This window comes from Betta splendens, chromosome 4 (genome assembly GCF_900634795.4).
Source record: "Betta splendens chromosome 4, fBetSpl5.4, whole genome shotgun sequence".
Classification (NCBI taxonomy): Eukaryota; Metazoa; Chordata; class Actinopteri; order Anabantiformes; family Osphronemidae; genus Betta; species Betta splendens.
The window spans coordinates 20,508,544-20,529,178 of record NC_040884.2 but is presented as its reverse complement, the minus strand read 5'-3'; the positions used below and the strand labels follow the sequence as shown (position 1 = coordinate 20,529,178).

Sequence of the window (20,635 nt, the reverse complement as noted above, 5' to 3'; positions counted from 1 at the left end):
CACGAGCAGTAATTGTGATTATTTTTTATGGGCTTTCAAGTCTCAAATTAAAGCCGTAATTTGAAATTAACTTTTCATTTTGCGTTTAACATTCCTCCTTCAGGCAACGTGACAAATAGCAGAACTTCTGTTATCTGTCACGTTAATAAATTAATTGACTACCAAGCCTCTCGCTCGCTCTCAGGATGGAGGAAACCGCCGTCTGCCTCCTTTTATTCGGCGCCTTATCTACAGCGTGTCATGAAGTCCTGTGATGTTGCTGTGGAGAGGAGCCAATGAAGGGAAGGGAATAAGTTACCTGAGAGACGCTGCCGGCGGTGTGGACCTCGAGCAGAGCCGATAACTTGCCGTTGTCAACCGATGGCTGCCTGCTGTCGCCTCCTCCGTGCCTCCCTGTAAATATGATACTTACACATGACCGGAGCCTTCCAGTCCAGTCTGCTCCTTTAAATGGCCGTCAGAGTGATGGAACTCGACGTGTCCGTATGCATATCTGGCACCTTGCTGAGACACGACGCTGACTGTGGATGAGTGAATGAGCCACATCCACGGCCTCACCTCCTCTCCACATCTGTATTGATGCAGACTCTGTTTGTCTTTACACAACACCACCTAATTACTGCAGCCCGAGGAGGTTGCCTAGCAATAAAGCGGAACTACGGGTCATTATAAGCTGCTTGCACAGGCAACCTATAGCGCTGTTCTTTCTGACGGGGGGGCGGCCTCGTTCCAGCCCTCTTTACAATAGCCGCGGTGGCGTTTCAGGGTGGTGCGAGCTGGGCAGTGGTGGCGGTTGCCACGGCCATTACAGCGCGTTAGCCAGAGACTGGAAGGACCCTCGCCGCGCGTGGCATCGTTCCATTTCATTCCGTTAATTGTAGCAAAATGCAAATCGCGATGGGATTTTGTAACATAATTCATTCATAGATAAATGATGCATGCTTTGATCTTTTGATCCACTTTGGAAGTTTGTCCAATAAATATCTATGCTTGTGTTTCAGACGGTAAAAATGAAAGCGGATGTGTACATGGTGTAAACAGTGAATATTTATGCTATTAGATATTTACAAAAGACATTAAATGAGGCATTGAGAGCGTTCTGCTCACGACCACTGCTCCACTGATCTTGTCTTTCTCTCCTCCAGCTGCACTCGGATGTAGACAAAGGAGACGGCAAGGTGAAGTATGTGTTATCCGGCGAGGGCGCCACCTCCATCTTCACCATTGATGAGAACACAGGAGACATCCACGCCACGAAGCGGCTCGATCGGGAGGCGCAGGCCTACTACACCCTGCAAGCTCAAGCTGTGGACCGACTCACCAATTTGCCCGTGGAGCCCAGGTCGGAATTCGTGGTCAAGGTCCAGGACATCAATGATAACGAGCCTAAGTTCCTGGATGGCCCGTACTTGGCAGGGGTGCCAGAGATGTCACCCTTAGGTGAGTCTCCCCGCTTGTCTTTATCCTAATCCCAGAGCAGGTTCCCTCTCTATTTTTTGGGCATTTTATTAGGTCTCTCTCATGCTTTAAATTTCTCTTTGACTTTCCCTCACGCCAGCATCTACATCTGATCATTTTCCACCTCACTGAGCGTCTCTTCATCTCGCTCAGTCTCAGTGGAATCAGGAGGTTTGCAATATTAATTGGAATCCAATGTCTTCGTTCTGAGATTCAACATGTGCTAATCACATTGGGCCCAATTTAAAACTATGTGTCCAGGTTAAACTGCTTGGTTATAGGCTTGAACCATCCAACAGGACGCAGACATCTTCTATAAAAGAAGGACTCAAATAAGTAAAACCGACTAAATAAAAATCAGTATTTCAAGTAAAATCTACTACAAGCTTTGCTGATGAGTCAGGAAAGAGATATTTTATTTTTTAAACTGAATTTTAAAGTTTAAGGAGGTTAAACACAAGAAAACCACCAAATTTGACACCTAACCTTAATTACCTACTAACTAGTGCCAATAAACTGTCTACTCAGACACTAATAACAAACTTTATTAAAATGGTGGCAACTGTCATAATAGTTCCCTTAATCTAGTTGTGGGGTCTCTGCGGTTCACATTTAGTTTCATTATTTTTCAAAACTGCATTTCCTTCTTCTGTTTATTTAAGATACATTCCTGGAGGACGACATAATATCTGTCTTTAACTGGCTGCATGGTCAAGATTTCCTCCAAGGTTTGGCACAGGTCACGCTTCAGCTCCAAATGCGAGTGAATGCAAATGAGCAACAACAACATCCTGAGGCTGCTTGACTTAGCAGGTGTATGAGGAACACAGCGAGCGCGAGAGGGGTCGACCTCCATACTGATAAGCCAGACTTGATGTGCTCCTCATACACAAATGTCATCGTTTTACCAAAGCTCATTTTCGAAGGTTTGGGATTTTTGAAGCAAACTTAGAAATCTTCTTTTTTTGGTAAAAAAGAAAATGTTGTCTCGATATGCTTGTTGGTGGTGTTTTAGTCTTCCAGACTGAGCATTGTAATGTGAAGTCTGATGTGCCTTCATTTACATATTTATCACCTCACATATGCCAGTAAAGACCTCTAGGCTCAGAAATGTTGATGAATGATGCATGTTTAAAAAGCGACTCAAGCAAACTTAATGTCTGAATAAGCCTCGGAGGCCAAAGGCATTCTCTGCACAGATTGGCCTCAGCGTCCACCTTAGCCAGTACTTACAGGTATCTGGCTGCTGACGCTGTGTGTGGAAGACGTCTGATACAGACAAGCGCCCTGTATCTGCGCATCGTCCTGCCTGTTGGCTGGAGGTGACGCTCTCCAGGTCCTTCCAGGGCTTCCCAGGGTTTTCCAGGGCGCTCTGAGGCTTGCTAGGAGCTCAGGGCTAATCACAAGTGGGATGGAGACACAAATGAACTTGGATGTCAGTCGACGGGAGGTTTAAATATTTCCCATGGGAGTTAAGTTAAGCTTTAAACTTATTGCACTTATGCATGAAAATAACAAGCTCTTTTTAAAAGAAGTCATTAGATATTTGATATTGAAAGAAGCATTTATTTATAAGTGCAGCGCATCCATAGACATGCGGCTGACAACAAACTCTTTGTCTCAGCATCTCCTCAAAAACCTCAGACATGCAAATGAGCGTGAGCAACGGTGTTTCTTTTGGCTTTTTTACAACCTTCAGAGTCAGAAGGGAAATTTGCAGCCGTTCGTACAGTGGCGCCGGGACTCGTTCCAAGGGAGGCAGTGCTTTGCTTACAACGCAGGCAGGGAGATCTCTGAAGGATTACACGGCCGACTGTCAACGGGGGGTACAGAGCTCCGGCTTAAGGAACCAGAGGATTAGAGTACAAGGGCTCGGAGTCTCGTGTCCAAGCAAAGATAAGACGGCAACTCAGTGCATCAACCGCAGAGGAGGATGCGTTCACGCCGGGAGCGCCGCGACGCCGGCTCGCCCTCCGCTTTATTGTCTCTGCCAGTAGAACAGCGCATTGGCTCCTTCTTTAAATATCTGCTCAGAGCAATTATCAATACAGTAAAGAACAGGGAAGGGCCAAGCACCTCTTGTCCTCAATAATTCCTTTATGGATGTCTTTAAATCATTATTGGTCACAGCTCTGCACTGCTGATAAATGGGTTCAATTTAGAGGAAATCATGAATTTAATTAATTAAAGTAATTAGAGGCAGAGCTCGCCCATACACGCGGAGACCTTACGGCCCAGGGATCTCTGAAGGCTTTTGTTTTAATCACGACGGGGATGTCAAATAAAAGACAAGAGAGCTCGAGGACAGTTGGAGGTGTGACAAGTCTCCCGCTGCACACCAAAGGGCCAACAGGAGCAGACCGAGGGCTCATTACAAGCATAGAAATTGTAATGTCAACCCAAGGCCACAGCTCTTGGATTTACTGCTCACCGGCTCCGTGTGCAGCTGTCAGCGGCTCTGTCTAATTCATGAGAGTCAGGACGAGACAGTCGCTTAACTCCAGAAATGGAAAGGGTGTTTCAGTTTAGGGAGACTTGACCCCAATGATTTTTTTTTGTCTTTGCTACAGTGGCGCTCAAGGTTTGGCCACGTTTGACTCTTGTCTGTAAATATACGCTCATCGACACCTGTAGCGTGCGTTTCAACCCATTTACACGACTACTGCTCAGTTTTTAATTGACTGAACTTTACATTATGAGGTGATGTTTCTAAAGCTACCGCAGAACATAGGATCATACTAGTCACACACGCCCACCGTCACCTAGCGCCACCTCAGCGCTGGAACAATTAAACGTGTGAACAAAGTGAACTTTAAAGACTTTTTAAAAGCCGCATTCTCTGAATATTAAAAATTAAAAAACACGTACAGTAAAACAGCAGGAGCTATTAATTTATTTTCACTTTACAATTGGAAATAGATGTGAAATGAACTCTGCGATAATCCCTGCTTATCTGAAACAACAGGGAGCCAGTGTGAACGTGTATGAATGTAATCAGTTAATCAGTGGTGGCAGCTTTGAGAAGCGCAGACCGGCTCCAACGCAAACGCTGGAACATGGATTGCTTTTAATGTGTGTATATTAGGAGTCACAGGACACGGTCTGGGCCACGCGCCTCATCAGCGCCGTCCTCCTGCACATACCTGTCCCCTCGCACACTAAGCAGCCCATGACACATTCATTTTCATTACTGCCAGGTGACAGTCGCTCACCCGAGATGCAGAATTGATTGGGAGCCCTGAGCTGCGGGGAATGAATCTAAAACGCGCGGATCGGATGCACCGCGTCGATGAAGATGGACAAATATTGAAGGGCCGCACTCGGCGAATTGAGAGGCGGATGACGGGCGTCGGTGAAACGCAACGGATGTGTTCGGCTCCATTTTTCTGACGTGACCGTTCCAAATGCCGAGTACCGAATGTTAATCCACAGCATCGTCTGTAAAGTCAACCTGTAATGGAGATCCAGACGCTGGCTGGGACCTCTTCCTTCTTTGACCTTGGCGTTTTAAACTACCTGTAATATAAGCTGTCATGACTAAGAGCTGATGATATAATCTGGGTGTCCTTCTACCAGCAGCCTGGTGATCACTTCCCCAGCCTCACCAGGCCTGTTATATGGCCCCCGTCCACGGCCAGAGCCCGTTAGCGCTGCTTTACGGCCAGCGTGGAGGACTCCCATCCTCAATTTCCATGATCACTTCATTCTGTAAGAGCCTGTAAAACGCATCTCATGTTAAAAAAGTGAGATTTTTATTAGCGCGTGTGCATCAAAGTAAAACGCCGCCACTTTAAACAGGCGCACTTCCTGTCTGCGTGTGCTACAGGATGAGCCCAACCACGTCCCACCAGCGATTAAAGCTGCTATTTACAGTATCTAACTACCTGCAAGAGACTCATTTGTGAAAACTTTTTTATTTTTTTTATTTCAAGGTTATTTCAACAATGACTATTGTTGATGATTTCATCGCTGCCAACTGTGAGACTGTAGGCGTCAGCTTTTAAGAGCAACACTGACGTACAGTCTGAAAAGTGCAGAAAAGTCGGCTCCATAATGGTTGTTTGTGATAATTTAACAATTTATTACTTGGCTTTTCCTCCCTATTATTAGATGCGTATCAGTTCTCTTCCCTGAAATGGCCTCGCCTGCAGGAAATAAAAAACTCGAACTTAAATGGCAACAAGGCTCATTTGCGCCGCGATGAATGACCTATTGAAGCTGATTGGCACTGATTATGTTTTCCTTGTAGAAATCTTTGAACCCTCCTCCGTCCTCACCTTTGCAGGCACGGCTGTCGGCTCCACTCAGGAGAACGCACGGGGGGCGATGTGCGGCGTCTCCTTCGGCGCCGCACGAGTGGGAGAGGATACTGTACGCGCTCAGAAACAACAGTTGTCATTTGTCAGCGGAGTTCACGGTCGAGTTTGAAAACAAATTCCCTTCGCGCGAGCTGGAAGGAAGTTTTGGGATTCGGGGGCACAAGCGGCCAGTAAAACAAAAGGAGCCTTTATATCTCAGCTTTTATAACTTCAGCTGCAGCACGGCTCGGCTTGGAGTCGGTTTATATAGAATTCCCCTTATAGCAACTTGCATTTCTCAAGTCCAGCAGAAAGTAAATCATGTGTTCTAAGAAGTAAACTAACTAGTTTATTTATATAGAATTCTTAAAACAAACTCTTAATATGCGACCGCCCACGATGACCTCTATAATAAACTGATTGATTAAACCTTCCAGATACCTCCTATTCCTTAGTTACTCCCCTGGTTCATGTCTTACTGTTAATATAAACACTGAATGTAAATGAAAAGCAAATGAAAGGTAAACACTTGAGAGGCTTGCACCGCTGCGCTGTTACACCGCTCCCTCGCTTTGAGATGTCATTTGGGTTTTATAGTAACAATTTCCCAAGCTGTGCAGCTCAATGGGAAACCATCTGTGCATGTTAGCAGCGATTCTTTGCAGAAAATGCAATTGTAAAAAAGGGAAGAAAATAAAAAATAAGATTTCCCAAATGTCCATCCGGTCATTACACAGTGGTATTGAGTCCAAGTAGTATCACAGCAGATTCATTGTCCTTTGACATCGCTTCTACATTTCTAAAACAAAAGGAGTTGCACTTATAATAATTTTCGTATGAGCTGCATAATAAATGAGCTTTGTGTTTTCGGTGGGGGTGAAGAGCCTCTTTAACATGCACAGATGGGCTGCACAACTCATTTGGCTGCCGAATCCGAACCAACAGACTGAAGTTATCCGGGGGAAAAAAAAAACAAAAAGACGCTGCTAACTGATTTGCAGGAGGCGAACGAAAACAATAGCGACGAAATTATCTGCAAAGGCTCAGAGTTCCACTTCAATCGTGCCGCGAGTGACGGCAGCGAGCGAAGGTGTTGTTTGTTTGGCGGCATCCGCGGCCGGGAGCCAGCACGCAGCACATGTCAGATCGCTCAGTGCGACTGAAGGTGAAAAACTGCTTTAAATTCAGGCTTCTGTACACAAACCCAACTCAGCACAATACAGTAAACACCGTGACAACAAAGGGAGGCAGTGAAATGAATAAGGACTAATGAGATTATTTACTGCCTAAGAAGCTACATTTTCATTGCCTTCTGCCTTTTCTTCCTTTCAAATGGAATCGGACACGCGCCCGGTTGATGCGGCGTCCGCCGCGGCTGCAGGGACGTCGCCTTAGAAATTAATCAAGCGCCGTCTGCCCACAGGAACCATGGTGGTGCAAGTGGCGGCCACGGACGCGGACGACCCGACGTACGGGAACAGCGCCAGGGTGGTGTACAGCATCATCCACGGGCAGCCGTACTTCTCCGTGGAGCCCAAGACAGGTGGGTGCAGCCGCATCGATCGCTCATCATCATCATCGTCCTCGCTTTAAAGCCGGCGGAAGCGGGAGGAGGGTGCGAGGCGGCCCGTCGGCGCCCGCTTTATGCAGCGGCAGCCTTTGCTACATCTTCATAGCCGGCTCATTAGCCACCGCCCTGCTGAGGCTCGGCTACTCCACGGAAGCAGCCTCACGTGGAAATGGAAATATATGGGCCATCCCATAATTTTAGGCTTCATCCTCCTGATTTGAGACACACGCGCACACACACACACCCGCACACACACACACACGGAGGGATTTCATAAATGTGGCTCTAATTCATGAAGTGCTGAAAGTCGCTGCCGTGCGGGGATTTACGCCGTTTATTTCCCACAGTCAGGCAGACGCGGAAATAAGAGGAGAAACGCTCCGCGGTGACCTGTTAGGTTGACTGTAAACATTCAATAAACCTAACCACCAGAGGAAAATGGAGCGTTGCAGGAAAATGAATGTATATTGCAGGGGAGGAAATGGCTTCACACTGTGTTGGCATTGTGGATGTGCCGTGTGAAAAGTGGAGGAAGATGTTTGGAGAGTCCAAATTTCAGCAGCGGATCACAGAATTGTTGTTGTTTTGCTTTTCTGGAGACCTCAGACTAATGATGCCTCCTGCTGAACATTCCATTAGGCGACATTGTTGTGTGTCCACATTTCTGGTTTAAAGACTGTAAACGGGAAGTCTTCCAATGGGACTTCTCTAAAACTGTACATCTTTGATTTCCACTGAAGGATTCCTCGGGGGCTGCTCAGGAGGAAAAACGTCACGGTCTAATTAAAGTGTTAAAATGCTGTGATCACCTTCCTTCGGATGAGTTTGAAGTCGTGCCTTGGTGGTTTTCTCATTTCCTTTTTCCAAGATTAATGGAATTGTTGAGAATTTGAGTTGGTCTCCATTAAAAGATGCTGAGTGAGCGTCACACGTTGAGCTCTCGTTTCCACGACGACCCAAAAAAACATGAACATTCTTATCTCAGTCTTGGGAACGCGTGAGGCAAATATCTTCCAGCGGGTCCACTTCCTTCCGTGACTCTTATCTGTAGAGTCTCACCCCTTTTAAAAGTGCAGCGCGAAAAGGCTTCGGGCGTCAGACGACCACGCGTGCAGCCGTTACACAGATCCTTCCACTTCCAGGTTTATTCTGCAGCGCGACATGAACATGGAACCAGTGTCGTAAAGAACCACGAGCAGACGCAGGAGTCCTGCAACAGATGGTCAGCGCCAGACTGAACATCGGCCTCTCAGCCAAACACCTTAAAGTGTGGATGTGGCTCGGAGCTGCTTTCAAAACAGTGTCGTCACAGCAAAACCCTTATTTCTGCTTTACTGCGCTTCATAAAAACTATTCTTGGCGTTATTTCTGAGAGCACCTCACTGTTTATGCTAATCATCCCAGCATTTGGCATCATGTGTGAAAATGTTTATAGATTGCATAGGACTTTTATGGTTATGGGCCTGAACTGTAAGTGTAGCTTTACATTTGTGGATGAAGCGCTCGTCTCTGCTCCTTGTGCAGGACAATGGCTGCTTTATTAACCTGTCAGGCTGCCCACACACCTTCCAGCAGCCGGGTTTGGCGCCTGGGCCCCTGCCAGGACCTCCGCTCTCCGCTGCCTGACCACTACTGATTGTACTTGGCTCTGGTTCCGCCCGCGTGGAAGGCGATGGGGCATTATGGTTATGAGAAGCCGTAATGGTGTCAGGGCTGAATGGCGCGAACTCCCGGGACACGTGTTCCTGTTTGACAGCAGGAGCCTCGACACTGACACAGTCTCATCCAGTAGTCACCTGTTCAGTGAGGAGCACCGGTTTAGGGTCTTTTCAGCTTTACATCCTTTTTTACACCTTTATTTCTATCTAGTTCCCTTCAAAGGAAATAAATGACCTTCTATTAAAACTCTGCTTTAGCTGTGATCAGCTTTCATCGCTGTCATTCGGATGAATTTATATGTTAAATTTCAAAACAAACGGAGAATGTGTTCAGCAGAAATGGTGGGAGTTTGACCGCTCACCCGCGGCTGTTCGGCGCTCTTTAACAAAGCACTCGAACCCATCGATGAGTCTCAAGTGAGACTCGTGTGAACACCAATACTAATTAAAGCGAGAGCAGACATTTACTTAAGTGATGTTCAAACAGCCTGTCTGTCCCATAAAGTCCACATTAGTCTCATATCATGTTTTTCTTATTCCCATTCAGCTCGCTGAACGGACCTCACGCTTTCACTGCCTCCACCAATGACGTGTTTTTCATTAAGCTAAGTGGCTCCTTTAAATACCGAGGTTGATATTTCAAAAGATTTACTGGGTCATGATTGCTCTGAGTGGCCGCCGGGCTCCTACAGTTGATTGTGAGGAGAACCGGAGTTCATTCCTGCTGCTCGCTGGCGGTGCCCTGTGCTGCGTGGTCTATACTGAACCCAGCCGGGGGGGTGAGACATGGTATAGACGTGATGCGAGGATGAGGGGAGGAGAGGATGGAGTCTGACGACACTGTGCATCCGCGGAGCTGGTTGTATCAGCGCTAAAGCTTCTAGCGCCGCGTAAAAAAAAGCAGTCTGACACAAACTGAGCCCTGAATCTGAATCACCGTCGCCTCTTTGACGTTTGTGATGATAACAGCGAAGCAGAAGGGCCTAATGTAAAGTGACACCCGGCCGTCCCTCTCTTCTACAGGGTCGTGACTCGTGTACCGACTGTGAAACGGGCCGCGCTGCTTGTGTTAACTGTTGGTTTTTAACATATTGTCAATACCATGTATCTTCCAGGGCTCAGTCAAGAGCTGAGGCGCTGGCTTTTAGACAGCAGCCCAGGATTGAGTGTTGTGGGATGAGCCTTGTGCTTCTGTCTTTGCAAGTTACTAATTAGTCCCATTTGCAGCACACGCCCGGGCCATAGCGGAGGGTGACTTTGACAAAGTGCCTGCGCCGAAATACACTCTAAGCTCCACACTGCAATTCTGCACTAGCGATTAAGTGGCAGAGGGCTAATGGTCAGAGGGGAGAAGATGTGTGTGACCTGGTGTTAGGTGGGTAGCATCCTGGCTCTTTTTCTCCTAACGAGTCTCTTTACTCTGCTTCTTAATCCCAAATTGAATCTACAAGGTGCCCTTGGGAAAAGTACTTAATCCTGAATGGCTCCAATAACTTCCATGCAATGCATAATTCCAGCAAAATACATAAGTTGCCGGGCCTAAAGGTTCTCAGTCAACATATATTGATCGATAGCGTGTGGGTTGGTGTGAAGGTGAGGCTGCTGTTAAGGACTGGGGTTTAATTGATGGCAGCTGCCTGCAGCCGCGTACAGCTTGGCGATATGGCGACTCCTTTAGAGACAATTATCCGTGCACATTAACACTGCTGAGCATGCACGCATGCACGCAGGCCTTGATGGCTGCAATAACAAGAGGGAAATTTAGTTAGTGGCGAATGCCAGGTGCCTGAATGAGAGGATTAATTACCTTCTGAAAGGGGCGTATTTAAGATGTGACACGGCTTTTACTCTCAAAGCGCGACTATGACATATAATATGACTCCTACTCAGGTGATAGAAAGCCGGGTGGACTGAATCCAGCGTCTAATTCAATTAAAAACACTCAGACGAGCACAAAAGCTCGGCCTGCTCCGGCTCATCGTCTCCACGCGAGATGCTAACGTCAAGGGGACACAGGTTTGCCGCGGCTCCGTGTATCCTCGTCGTGGCGAGTGCTCTAAATGGGAAACATTACAGCTTAAGGCCAGATATAAATCTGTCTGCCTCCTGCTGCTGCGACAGGTCAAAGAGGGAGGAGGGTGCCGTGTTTTAATTCTAATCACAAGCAGCACAAACGCTGGGCTCTTTGCACAGATGCATGAGCAGCCTTCCGGCTCAGCGTTGTAAATGAATGTTTCTAAAATGCCGGACGCGCTGTAATGATGCATTGCATCGCTAACACTGGTTCTCTCTCAACTGTGGCGTCGTCGTTACCCGAGTAGGTGTAGTGACCCGTGATTAGTGCGTGATGCTAGAATGTCACTCAGTGAAAGAACAAGCTGGGCTGCAGGTTTTATTCGCTGTTTGTGTGTCCTGCTTTCGTGTTATGGGATGTATTCCCTGTAAGTGCAGCGCCCGAGGGTTCAGCAAATCACATGCTGCACCTTTCATGTTTAAGCGTACGTCACCTTCATCAGCGCCTCTCGTCGCGGCGCGACAGCCAGAGGGCCCCTCCGAAGTCTGCGCTTTTATTTCCTTTTCTCCAGACAAATGTCAAGTATCTGGGCTTTAGCGGGGAGCGTGGCCCACCCGTCTGCCGCCAGTGGTGTGGAGACAGCCAGATAAATGCGCGGCTACAATGCATCTGGCTCGCACCGGAGGCGAGGAGGCGCAGCGCAGCGCGAGGCCCCGCGCCGCGGCGGTGACAGAAGGATTTTAATCATCACCTCTCCCCAGGAATGACACCAGCGCCGCACGGGGTAACAGAGATAGAGCGGGGGGGGGGTGCGGCACCCAGCAGACAAACAACAGCCTCGCCGCGTTGCCGTGTCGCTCAATGAGGAGTGTGTGCGCTTCTGGCCAGGCGGCGGGAGAAAGAAACATGTCTGTGTTTTTTTTTTAGCGTGCTGGAATCAGGATTCATGGCATCATTAAGCACAGCCAATATCTTTCAGGCTCCAGCACACAGAGCTGATATTAAATAAGTACATCAACTGTGTGTAAATCCTATTGGTGGTTTAGGGGGAGCATTCATTTGTCTCACTGCCACCGCTCAAAGTTAACATGTTTTTATTCCACCTTTTTCGGGGCCATCCGCTGCGTCTGGTATTATAATCCAGCCATTATCCAGCTTCCTCCTCAGCTTCTGTTCCCCCAAACGTTTAAAGATGCCTTTTAAGCATAGATATGCACGCTTTGCCATTGTGCCGGTGCTGTCTGGAGGAGAGAACGCAAAAAAGTTTTGTTCTGTTTATAGTGTTGAGGCAGCTTCGCCGGATCGGAGGCTTGATGTAACCCTTGTGTTACAACTCAGTAAACAGGGTTCACAGGTGTCACTGCAGCAGACTGTGCAGCTGTGGTGGAGCTCTTTAATTGGCTGTGAGGCTGCACTGTGGAGGAGGAAGGAGGAGGGAAGGACGGACGGATGGATGGATGAATGGATGGATGGATGGATGGATGGATGGATGGATGGATGGATGGATGGATGGATGGATGGATGGATGGATGGATGGATGGATGGATGGATGGATGGATGGATGGATGAACGGATGAATGGACGAATGGATGGATGAATGGACGAATGGATGGATGGATGGGCGAATGGATGGGTGTAAAGGATGACCAGAGCAGACGGGTGAATAGTCACAGTGCACACATGCCCAAATTCTGAGCATTAAAGCTTTGTGCAGATGACATGTTTTGACTTTGTTGTCGCTTGTCGTCTTTTCCCTCTGTGCTCCGTGACAGCGTCCCACTGTTCATTATTTGATGCGGAGCTGAAATAGAATGTTTTGTGGAGCAACGGCAAAAGATTATTGCTCTATTGACCACTGTCATCCCACTGAAGCCCACTGGCAGAAAACAAGTGGACAGCCCGCTATAATTTAGCAAAGTGAGGCGCTTGGTGGGAGCAGCCAATAACGGTTCTCGGCTAGATGGACTGTAATGACATTAATAAAGGATGGCAGAGAGAAAATTAAACACTTTATGGAATCGTTTATTTTCAAGCGCAGCCACGATCGACGTTCGTAAGGCGTCTTCATTTTGTCTTTTTAAGTCTTTTGACCCAGTTTTCTTCATTTGTTTCTTCTTCCTTGTGTTCCTGGACTCGGCCTAAGTCTGACTAAAGTCTGGCTGCAGGCTCGTTCTTCTCCTCACGAAGGAGCCAGACTTCAGTTTCAGGTTAGCAATGACAAGGACAGGAACAAACAGCACCCGTCATTTATGAACCAGAACCGAGGCTGCTGGGCTGGTGGACCTTCGTCATGAGCAGGATTGTTTTCTACCAATGTGTCTGACTCATGGAATTATAGTGTTAATGCATTTGCTCCTGTCAGTAATCGACTGGTGGCCCGTGACATTTCATATATAGCACTAAATCTAAAAACAGCCAAGCAATGATGTCATGTTGTGGTCATTGTTTGAGTGATGTGAGCACGAACACAACTGGAGAAGGTGTCTTCAGGCTTTTGGCTCGTGCTCCTGAGCCTGAGAAACTCTTTTTGTTAAAATCCCAAAAGCAGGAATATGTCTCTAGGTCGTTCTTGTTTAGTGGCCTTTTAAGGTAACTTGTAAAAAGAATTCCTCTTTTGTACATTTAGTAGAAGGACAATCCCAAAATAGAAAGCTCTCCCTGCAAACACTGTGACCACATTATGTTTTCCTGCACAGGTCCCCTCATATTAACAGGTCTTCCCTTCATGGCCCTCGTATCCACCACACCAGCTTCCTGCTTTGCTGCTCGTGAGCCTGGACGCCGCTCAAACGTCCAGCTCCCCTGCGCTTTAATGCATTTTATGAAATCTGCTGTGAATGTGATAAAACACCTAAAAATGACTCATGTGCTTTGTGCGGTCCTTAATGAGCAACCTCCCGCGTTCTGTGGGAATCTTTAATAAGTGCCACTTAATGAATGAAACACATTGTGAGGCACGTCATTAACTTTGAAAGCATCAGTGATAGCTTTTGGAGGATTAGGGCACTTTTCTTTGCATTTAAATGTGTTGTGTTAATTTTTCCTGGATTTATCGTTTTTTTTGCAGTCAAGAGATAAAATGGAGATCAGAAGAAGTGGCACTAATGAAAAGTCTCCACGGGCCTTTGGATGTTTGGTGTAACGCTGGACACCTGCTGGTTCGTCTCTGATGCTCATCAATCACGACGCCTCCCCTGGCGGCGAAGACGTCCCCTCGCTTTTCTGACAGCATCTAAACATTAACCCCATCACACGTCACAGCGCTAAACTCCGAGGAGTGACAGCGCGTTTGACGAGTCACAAGTCGCGGCTGTTGTGTCAACAAGCTAGCAGCCACGCTGGACGTCCCTATTAACCCCCCCAGTAATGTGTTTGTGTAATTGCTGCTTGACAGGGTGATGTGGACGGCTCTTTTCACTTCCAGTCATTACTTGGAGCCCGTTCTCGGTGACATCAATGGAGCTTCTAGCACTTGAGTGCTCTGCGTACCAGCTAGCTTGCGCGGTAATTTTGGGGGCACGGCGCGCGTTCTAGTCACGTCATTTGTTTGTTAGCCGTGAAGCTTTCTTGATTGTTTTGTGTGAGAGAAACAATGGTGAAGTGAAAGTAGGCATTTGCCTCGATCAATGTTGTTGATTGGACTGAAACGTCGGCGCATGTGCTTTGACAAAGCAAGTTTTTGGTGCCAGGCCCAAAGAGACTCGGTGCCAGACTGTAAGCAGCCCCGTTGGTTCTACAGCGACTCGGTGCCTGACAGCTTCTCCCCTTCTGCTCAGGCGTCATCAGAACAGCCCTGCCCAACATGGACCGGGAGACGAGGGACCAGTACGTGCTCGTCATCCAGGCCAAGGACATGGTGGGCCAGATGGGCGGCCTCTCCGGCACCACCACCGTCACCGTCACGCTCACCGATGTCAACGACAACCCGCCTCGGTTCACTCACAGTAAGACTCCCGCTTGTCCCCACAGGGTCCATTAAGCCTGTCATGTACCGTACAGCACCAGCCGTGTTCTCAATAGCTACTCAGCAATCAGCATAAATCCACCGGCTCCTTGATTCATTTGCAGTGTTTTTCTTTTTTGTTCCAGCTCAATGGCCCTTTAGATGTCTTTAATAACTGCAAAACCACTTGAACTCACAGAGCCAAATGAGGGCATACTTTGTACTGTATGCGCTGAATGCAGCAGCACCAAGAGGCTAAGATGTCAGTAGAAAATCTGCTGTAGTTTAAAAACTTCTTTTTTAAAAGCAGTCATTAAATCCTTATAATTGAAATTCCTCTCTCCACTCGTCCGCGGTTACGTCATCCGTGTTCCTAACCTCACGTCGTCTTCGGATTTTCAGCAAACATTCAGACTTTTATGACCAAATTAAAACGCAGCCTGTGTGCAAGGTGTGCTCCTCCCTGCTTTACTCCTCATCAGGGCTGGGGGCTGTTTCAGCGTTGGATACTAGGATCAATCAGGCGCCTTTTTTTGTTGTTGTCAGCCTATTTCATGGCCTGCTAATGGGTTCCAGGCACAGCTTTGGGATTCAAAGGCATGCAGCGCTTCTCATGATAATCCGAAGCGCTAGCAATCGGTTTACCGCTGATAGCCAAGCGCTGTCTGCTTGGTGCACTCACCGCTGGACTGCCGCGGAGCTGAGTCTATTTGCTGGCCCCTGGGGCGGAGAGGGGGGTGAGAGACGGGTTTAAGTTTGCACAACAAGTCATCAATGCCGTTTTAACCCAGTGCTGTCGTGCTGGGAAGAAAGAGACTTTGGAGGAGTTTCGGGTTTTGCTCACGCTGTCGCACTCGCAGAGTCATGGGTCAGAATCAATAGACCATCGTGGAGCATCAGAGCTGATAGAGTGCAGGAGATATAACGAGGCCAAGGTAGAAAAAGAGGGGGAAAGAAGCCAAGGTTAGCCGCATGAGGGGACGGGCTGCAAGAGGGGGCCAGAAAAAAGGAGGTATGTGCAGTGGCACAACGGAGGGAGGGAAGCAATTTTTTGGTCTTTTAAAGAGCCGCTATTCCACGGCAAATTAAAAAGCCATTATAAAGATTACATGGCGGCAAACAATGTCAGGCAGATTAGCATTTAGACAGTGGCTGAGGGAGACACAGGGAGAAACACAGAAAGGTCTGGTAATGAGCTCTGCCATGGTGATTGGGGAGATTATGATTATGAATATGATTCCCTTCTTTATTCTTATAAGAGTACTTTAAATCTGAAGGGTCAGACAAAAGCTCGGAGAACACAATGGAGGGTTTTGGGGTAATAGAATCTTCGAGTGGACATTTCATCCCGAGAAAAGTGCTGAAGGGATCTGACTGTACCTCCTGCTATAGTTTAGGTTACAGAGATTATGCCTCTCATCTAGACACCAATAGAGAGTTATACCACTGCAGTCAGACAAAAGCCAAAGCCAGTCTTTACTTTTCTGATTGAATATCTTGCTTCTGCACAGCCGGTTCTGCAGTACGTACCTGTAGTGAATGCAGCGTTCTTTGTGTCGCTGCTGCCAGTCTGTGTTATGCAACACAAATTTATTATGGAGCCACGGAGTTGAATCAAAGCTGAAGGTTTATAACAAAAGCTGAGCCGCTTGAAGGTGAGCTCGCAGCGGAAGCGGCGCATCCATTACCAGCATCCGCTCCTGTCCGTCTCTTCTCCAGAGAGCTATCAGTACACGGTGCTGGAGTCGCTGCCAGTGAGGTCCGTGGTGGCCAGAATCAAAGCAGCCGACGCCGACATCGGCTCCAACGCGGAGATGGACTACAGGATCATGGATGGAGACGGGCCCGGCATGTTCAACATCACCACGGACGAGGAGACCCAGGACGGGGTCATCATCCTCCTTAAGGTACATGAATCACACATTCATCACTTGAGCAGGAAGGTTATGTCTGTTGAGAGCTCTACCAGACGCTTGTTTACTGCTGTTCTCAGTTTGTCCTGCTCTTCTTCCGTATTTTCAAATGTCTCTGCGCCTTTGGATTAAGGCTAATCACTAGTGACAAATCAGGGTTGAGACTCTTCTACATATTTGATCGAAATAAACATCCCGTGGTCACTGGAGAGACAGTGAACGCATCACCGATAGGAACGCATCTTAGGTATTTTAAACCCTCCATTTACCACATGAAATAAGGTGCCTACATTTAAGTTGGTTAAATGGGAAGCAGGGCCTCGTTTTCATTCCAACAGGAAGTCTGTTGCACATTCTTGCCTCACTCTTGGATGCACTGGGGCTCATGGTTCACTCTCCACATTTCAGGGTTTCAGAGAACTTGAAATGGTCTCCTCAGGCCACGCGGATGTGACAGTTCATTGCCGCAGCTCCTTTGTAGGAGAAAGCCATTGTTGGGCGCTCGCAGTTCTTGTCAGAGAGGCCAATTTTATCCTTTGTTTGTTTTGCACCAAACTCAGACAATTACAACACTGGGGAGAGTTACCGACAATGAAAGTGTCAAATCAATGTTCGCCTGCGGTATATTATATGTTCCAATGGGGAGTTCAATAAGAGACACAATGACAAAATGTTTCTAAGCATTTGGTTCACATTTTTTACCATGTTGTTTGCCTTTTCCTGAAATCAATGATGGCACAAAGTAACTAATTCATCTGAAAACGCCTGTTTAATTGTGAAGTGTTCAAAGTCCACATTCTTCATTGGGATCAATGTCGCAGCATCGTGTGGATAATTTACAGATTTACATGCATTACATATAACTATAGATGTGGAATGGAGGTTTAGTCAGCACGACTCCAACCAAAAAGACATTTTGCCTCACGACCCAGCTCACCTTTTTCTAGACAAGAAAAGTGTAGCTCTCACACGTGTGCTGTACTTTTCCTGTCTGTCTCCTCCAGCCTCTCGACTTTGAAACAAAAAGCACCTTTTCTCTGAGAATTGAGGCCACAAACAGGAATATTGACTCGGACTTCTTGAGCCTGGGCCCATTTAGCGACACGGCGTCGGTCAAGGTGACGGTGGAAGACGTGAACGAGGCCCCGGCCTTCTCGTCGCCGCTCACCAAGATGGTTGTTTACGAGAACGCCAGCGTGGGCACCTCGATTGGAAGAGTCTCGGCCCACGACCCGGACACCTCCAACAGCCCCATCAGGTATTAAAGATGCGCTACAAACTGTAAATAACTGTAACGAATGACAAATGCGCTCCTTCGGTCCCAAATGATCCTGATAATGGCCCCAAACAATACAGAGAGAGATTAATGGAGTGCTGCATATTATCGATAAACATCTGCAGACCCCCAGAGTCCCCGTGTGGCCGACACAAAGACGGGGCCATATGGTGGGAGGGCTGAGGAGCGCCGCGTTTGCAGAAGTTAAATGCCAACTTGAAGGCGAGAAGGGCATTCCTGCAGGAGGGTCAAGGAGCAGCACATGTGCCGTGGCATTTGTGACTCACAACCAGCACTCGAGTGGCCCATCTGTGCGGCAGCGCACACATGAGATCCCAGCGCATTTAGCATTAATTGAATGAATATTGTATGGAGTTCATGCTTGGTCTGTTTGGACTGTTAGTAATTGTAATCAGAAAATCAAATTACTGCACCATTGTAGCTGTAAATTGCCTCTTTTTGCTCCTGTGCGTGTTATCAGCCTCTGTAATATATTTCACTACATCTGTTGAAATTAAAATTATTGTGGAACTAATGCAGCCACAAGAGTCAAATTACAGTGCGATAATACCCTTTGGATGTAGGCTAATTGAAGCTGTAATTTTCTCCAGAAATGCGCATTGCTGTGTATTGTGAGGGTTTGATCAGCGTCATGTGCTGAGGGACAAGTTTCCAGCTTGACCAGAATTTAATAGTCTTTTGTTTCGCTCGTGCTGCGAAGTTCCTGCCGCAGCGTTTTTAACCCCGTGTTGGCTGTCTGTGTTGTTTGGACACCGGAATGACACGCTACGCGTTCAGGCTAATGATGAATGATGACCGGCTCCAGCTCCGCGGTCAGAAACTTCCCTTAAAAGTAGAAGAACAGCTAAAATGTCAAATCAATAGTGCCATACAAAAGCAATTTTAAAAGTGTTTCGCTTGTGTGTTTGCTTCCAGGTACTCTATTGACAGAAACACAGACCTGGAACGCATTTTCAACGTGGACAACTTAAGTGGAGTCATCAGCACAGCCAAGCCTCTGGACCGAGAGGCCAACTCCATCCATAACCTCACAATCCTGGCCATCGAGAGCAGTGAGTCTCCTTTAAAGCAGGCGTTCTCCATGGGGCACATCTGGCCGTCAGCAGTGGCACATCTGTTCAGCCTCGCTTTTCCCCCCACACAATTATAAATGCATGGTTGTAAGAAATCAGTTTCATGAAGCTGCCGTTTTGTTTTCGCTATCATTTGCCACTTTGCTATGCGTCGTCCAAAGGCGCTTGGATCTGAATCATACAGATATTTGCTCACGAACCGAGGAATTCCAATTATTTGTGCTGGCTTGATTAAGTTCTGGAGCGTCCTGGTTCATTATAGCTGCTCTACGCGTGCGTGGTGGAGTGCGGAGCAGCTCAGCCGGGTTGCTGCTGTGCGTCTCTTACAATGACACCCAGTTGTGTTCTTAAATCAGCACAAGCATGGGGAGGTTGGCGCCTGCCGCTGGGGTGTAGCTGCCCGGTCAACAGCCACTGTGAGGATCCTCAGGTTGAGCCAGACGCGTCTGCTGTGGACGACACAAACGCCGCGTTAGTCGTGGGGCCGTCGCTGAATATTAATTCATGCGCCGGACGCCTGTTTTGACCTCCACGTCTCCCTAAGCCGTGGGGATGAGACGCTGACCAAGGGCGGGCGACATCACCCGCGGGTGAACTATGTTAATGCAATGTGAAGAAGTTTATCTCTCGGCGGCTGCAAGGACACGAGGCGTATTTTATTATTATTTTTTATTTCCTATCATCTCACTGCCATCACAGAAACACAATGGACAAAACCATCAGCACATAATCCACAGAGCGCCTCAGACAGCTGCGTCCCATCAGTGTAAGTTAAAAAAGACAACCAGCTTGTCAGTCTGGCGGCTCCACTGCTCTCACATCTTCAGACTGATCACTGTGTGAAAAAGCCTTTTCATTTTTTCCCAACACCTTTTTATCGCTCCTTGCTTCAAAGTCGTGTTTTTATTTACATCTAACAGCAGACGCGCACACACACACACACACTGAGGAGACGCTCTACTTGGTTGATTCCCAAGTGTGAGCGCTTGCCTGATATAGCAACAAAGAGAAGGCTGCATAAAATAATAGTCATTTGAAATGTCACAGCAGTCCCTCATGCATGAGGCACTGGCTTCTGACACACAGCGACACCCGGGCACCGTTCTCAGCTCAGACGCCGAGTTCCCGCGCTGGCGACAGATTCCGCTGCCCTGCCTGCTTTGTGACAGTATTTATAGTAAACGGCATGCGTGCGACCCGACAGGGTGCAGGGACGAGCTGCACTCGGTCGCTCCTCGGCGACGGCGAGCCCGCGGCCCCGTGGCGCCGCGCGGCCTGAATGTCAGCGCGTCACCGCGTCCAGTCATCGCCCCGCGCTCGGACGCGGCCGCTCGGCCGGCGGCGCGTGACGGGCGGGAGGAGGCAAAGCCCGCAGCCGATCGGGCCGCGGCCGAGGGCGCCGGCTGTTGGA

General features: G+C 47.9%; 1 protein-coding gene across 2 annotated transcripts in view; it reads left to right on the top strand.

Annotated features, from left to right (window-relative positions):
* Window positions 1–20,635, top strand: part of cdh7a (cadherin 7a) — a 63,056-nt gene that overhangs the window by 25,917 nt on the left and 16,504 nt on the right. For both annotated transcript variants that reach the window (XM_029147508.3, XM_041070413.2), the window contains exons 3-8: window positions 1,146–1,440; window positions 7,180–7,299; window positions 14,775–14,942; window positions 16,661–16,848; window positions 17,859–18,112; window positions 19,067–19,203. In XM_029147508.3, the coding sequence (XP_029003341.1) occupies window positions 1,146–1,440; window positions 7,180–7,299; window positions 14,775–14,942; window positions 16,661–16,848; window positions 17,859–18,112; window positions 19,067–19,203 (1,162 nt within the window). The remainder of the gene's footprint in view (window positions 1–1,145; window positions 1,441–7,179; window positions 7,300–14,774; window positions 14,943–16,660; window positions 16,849–17,858; window positions 18,113–19,066; window positions 19,204–20,635) is intronic.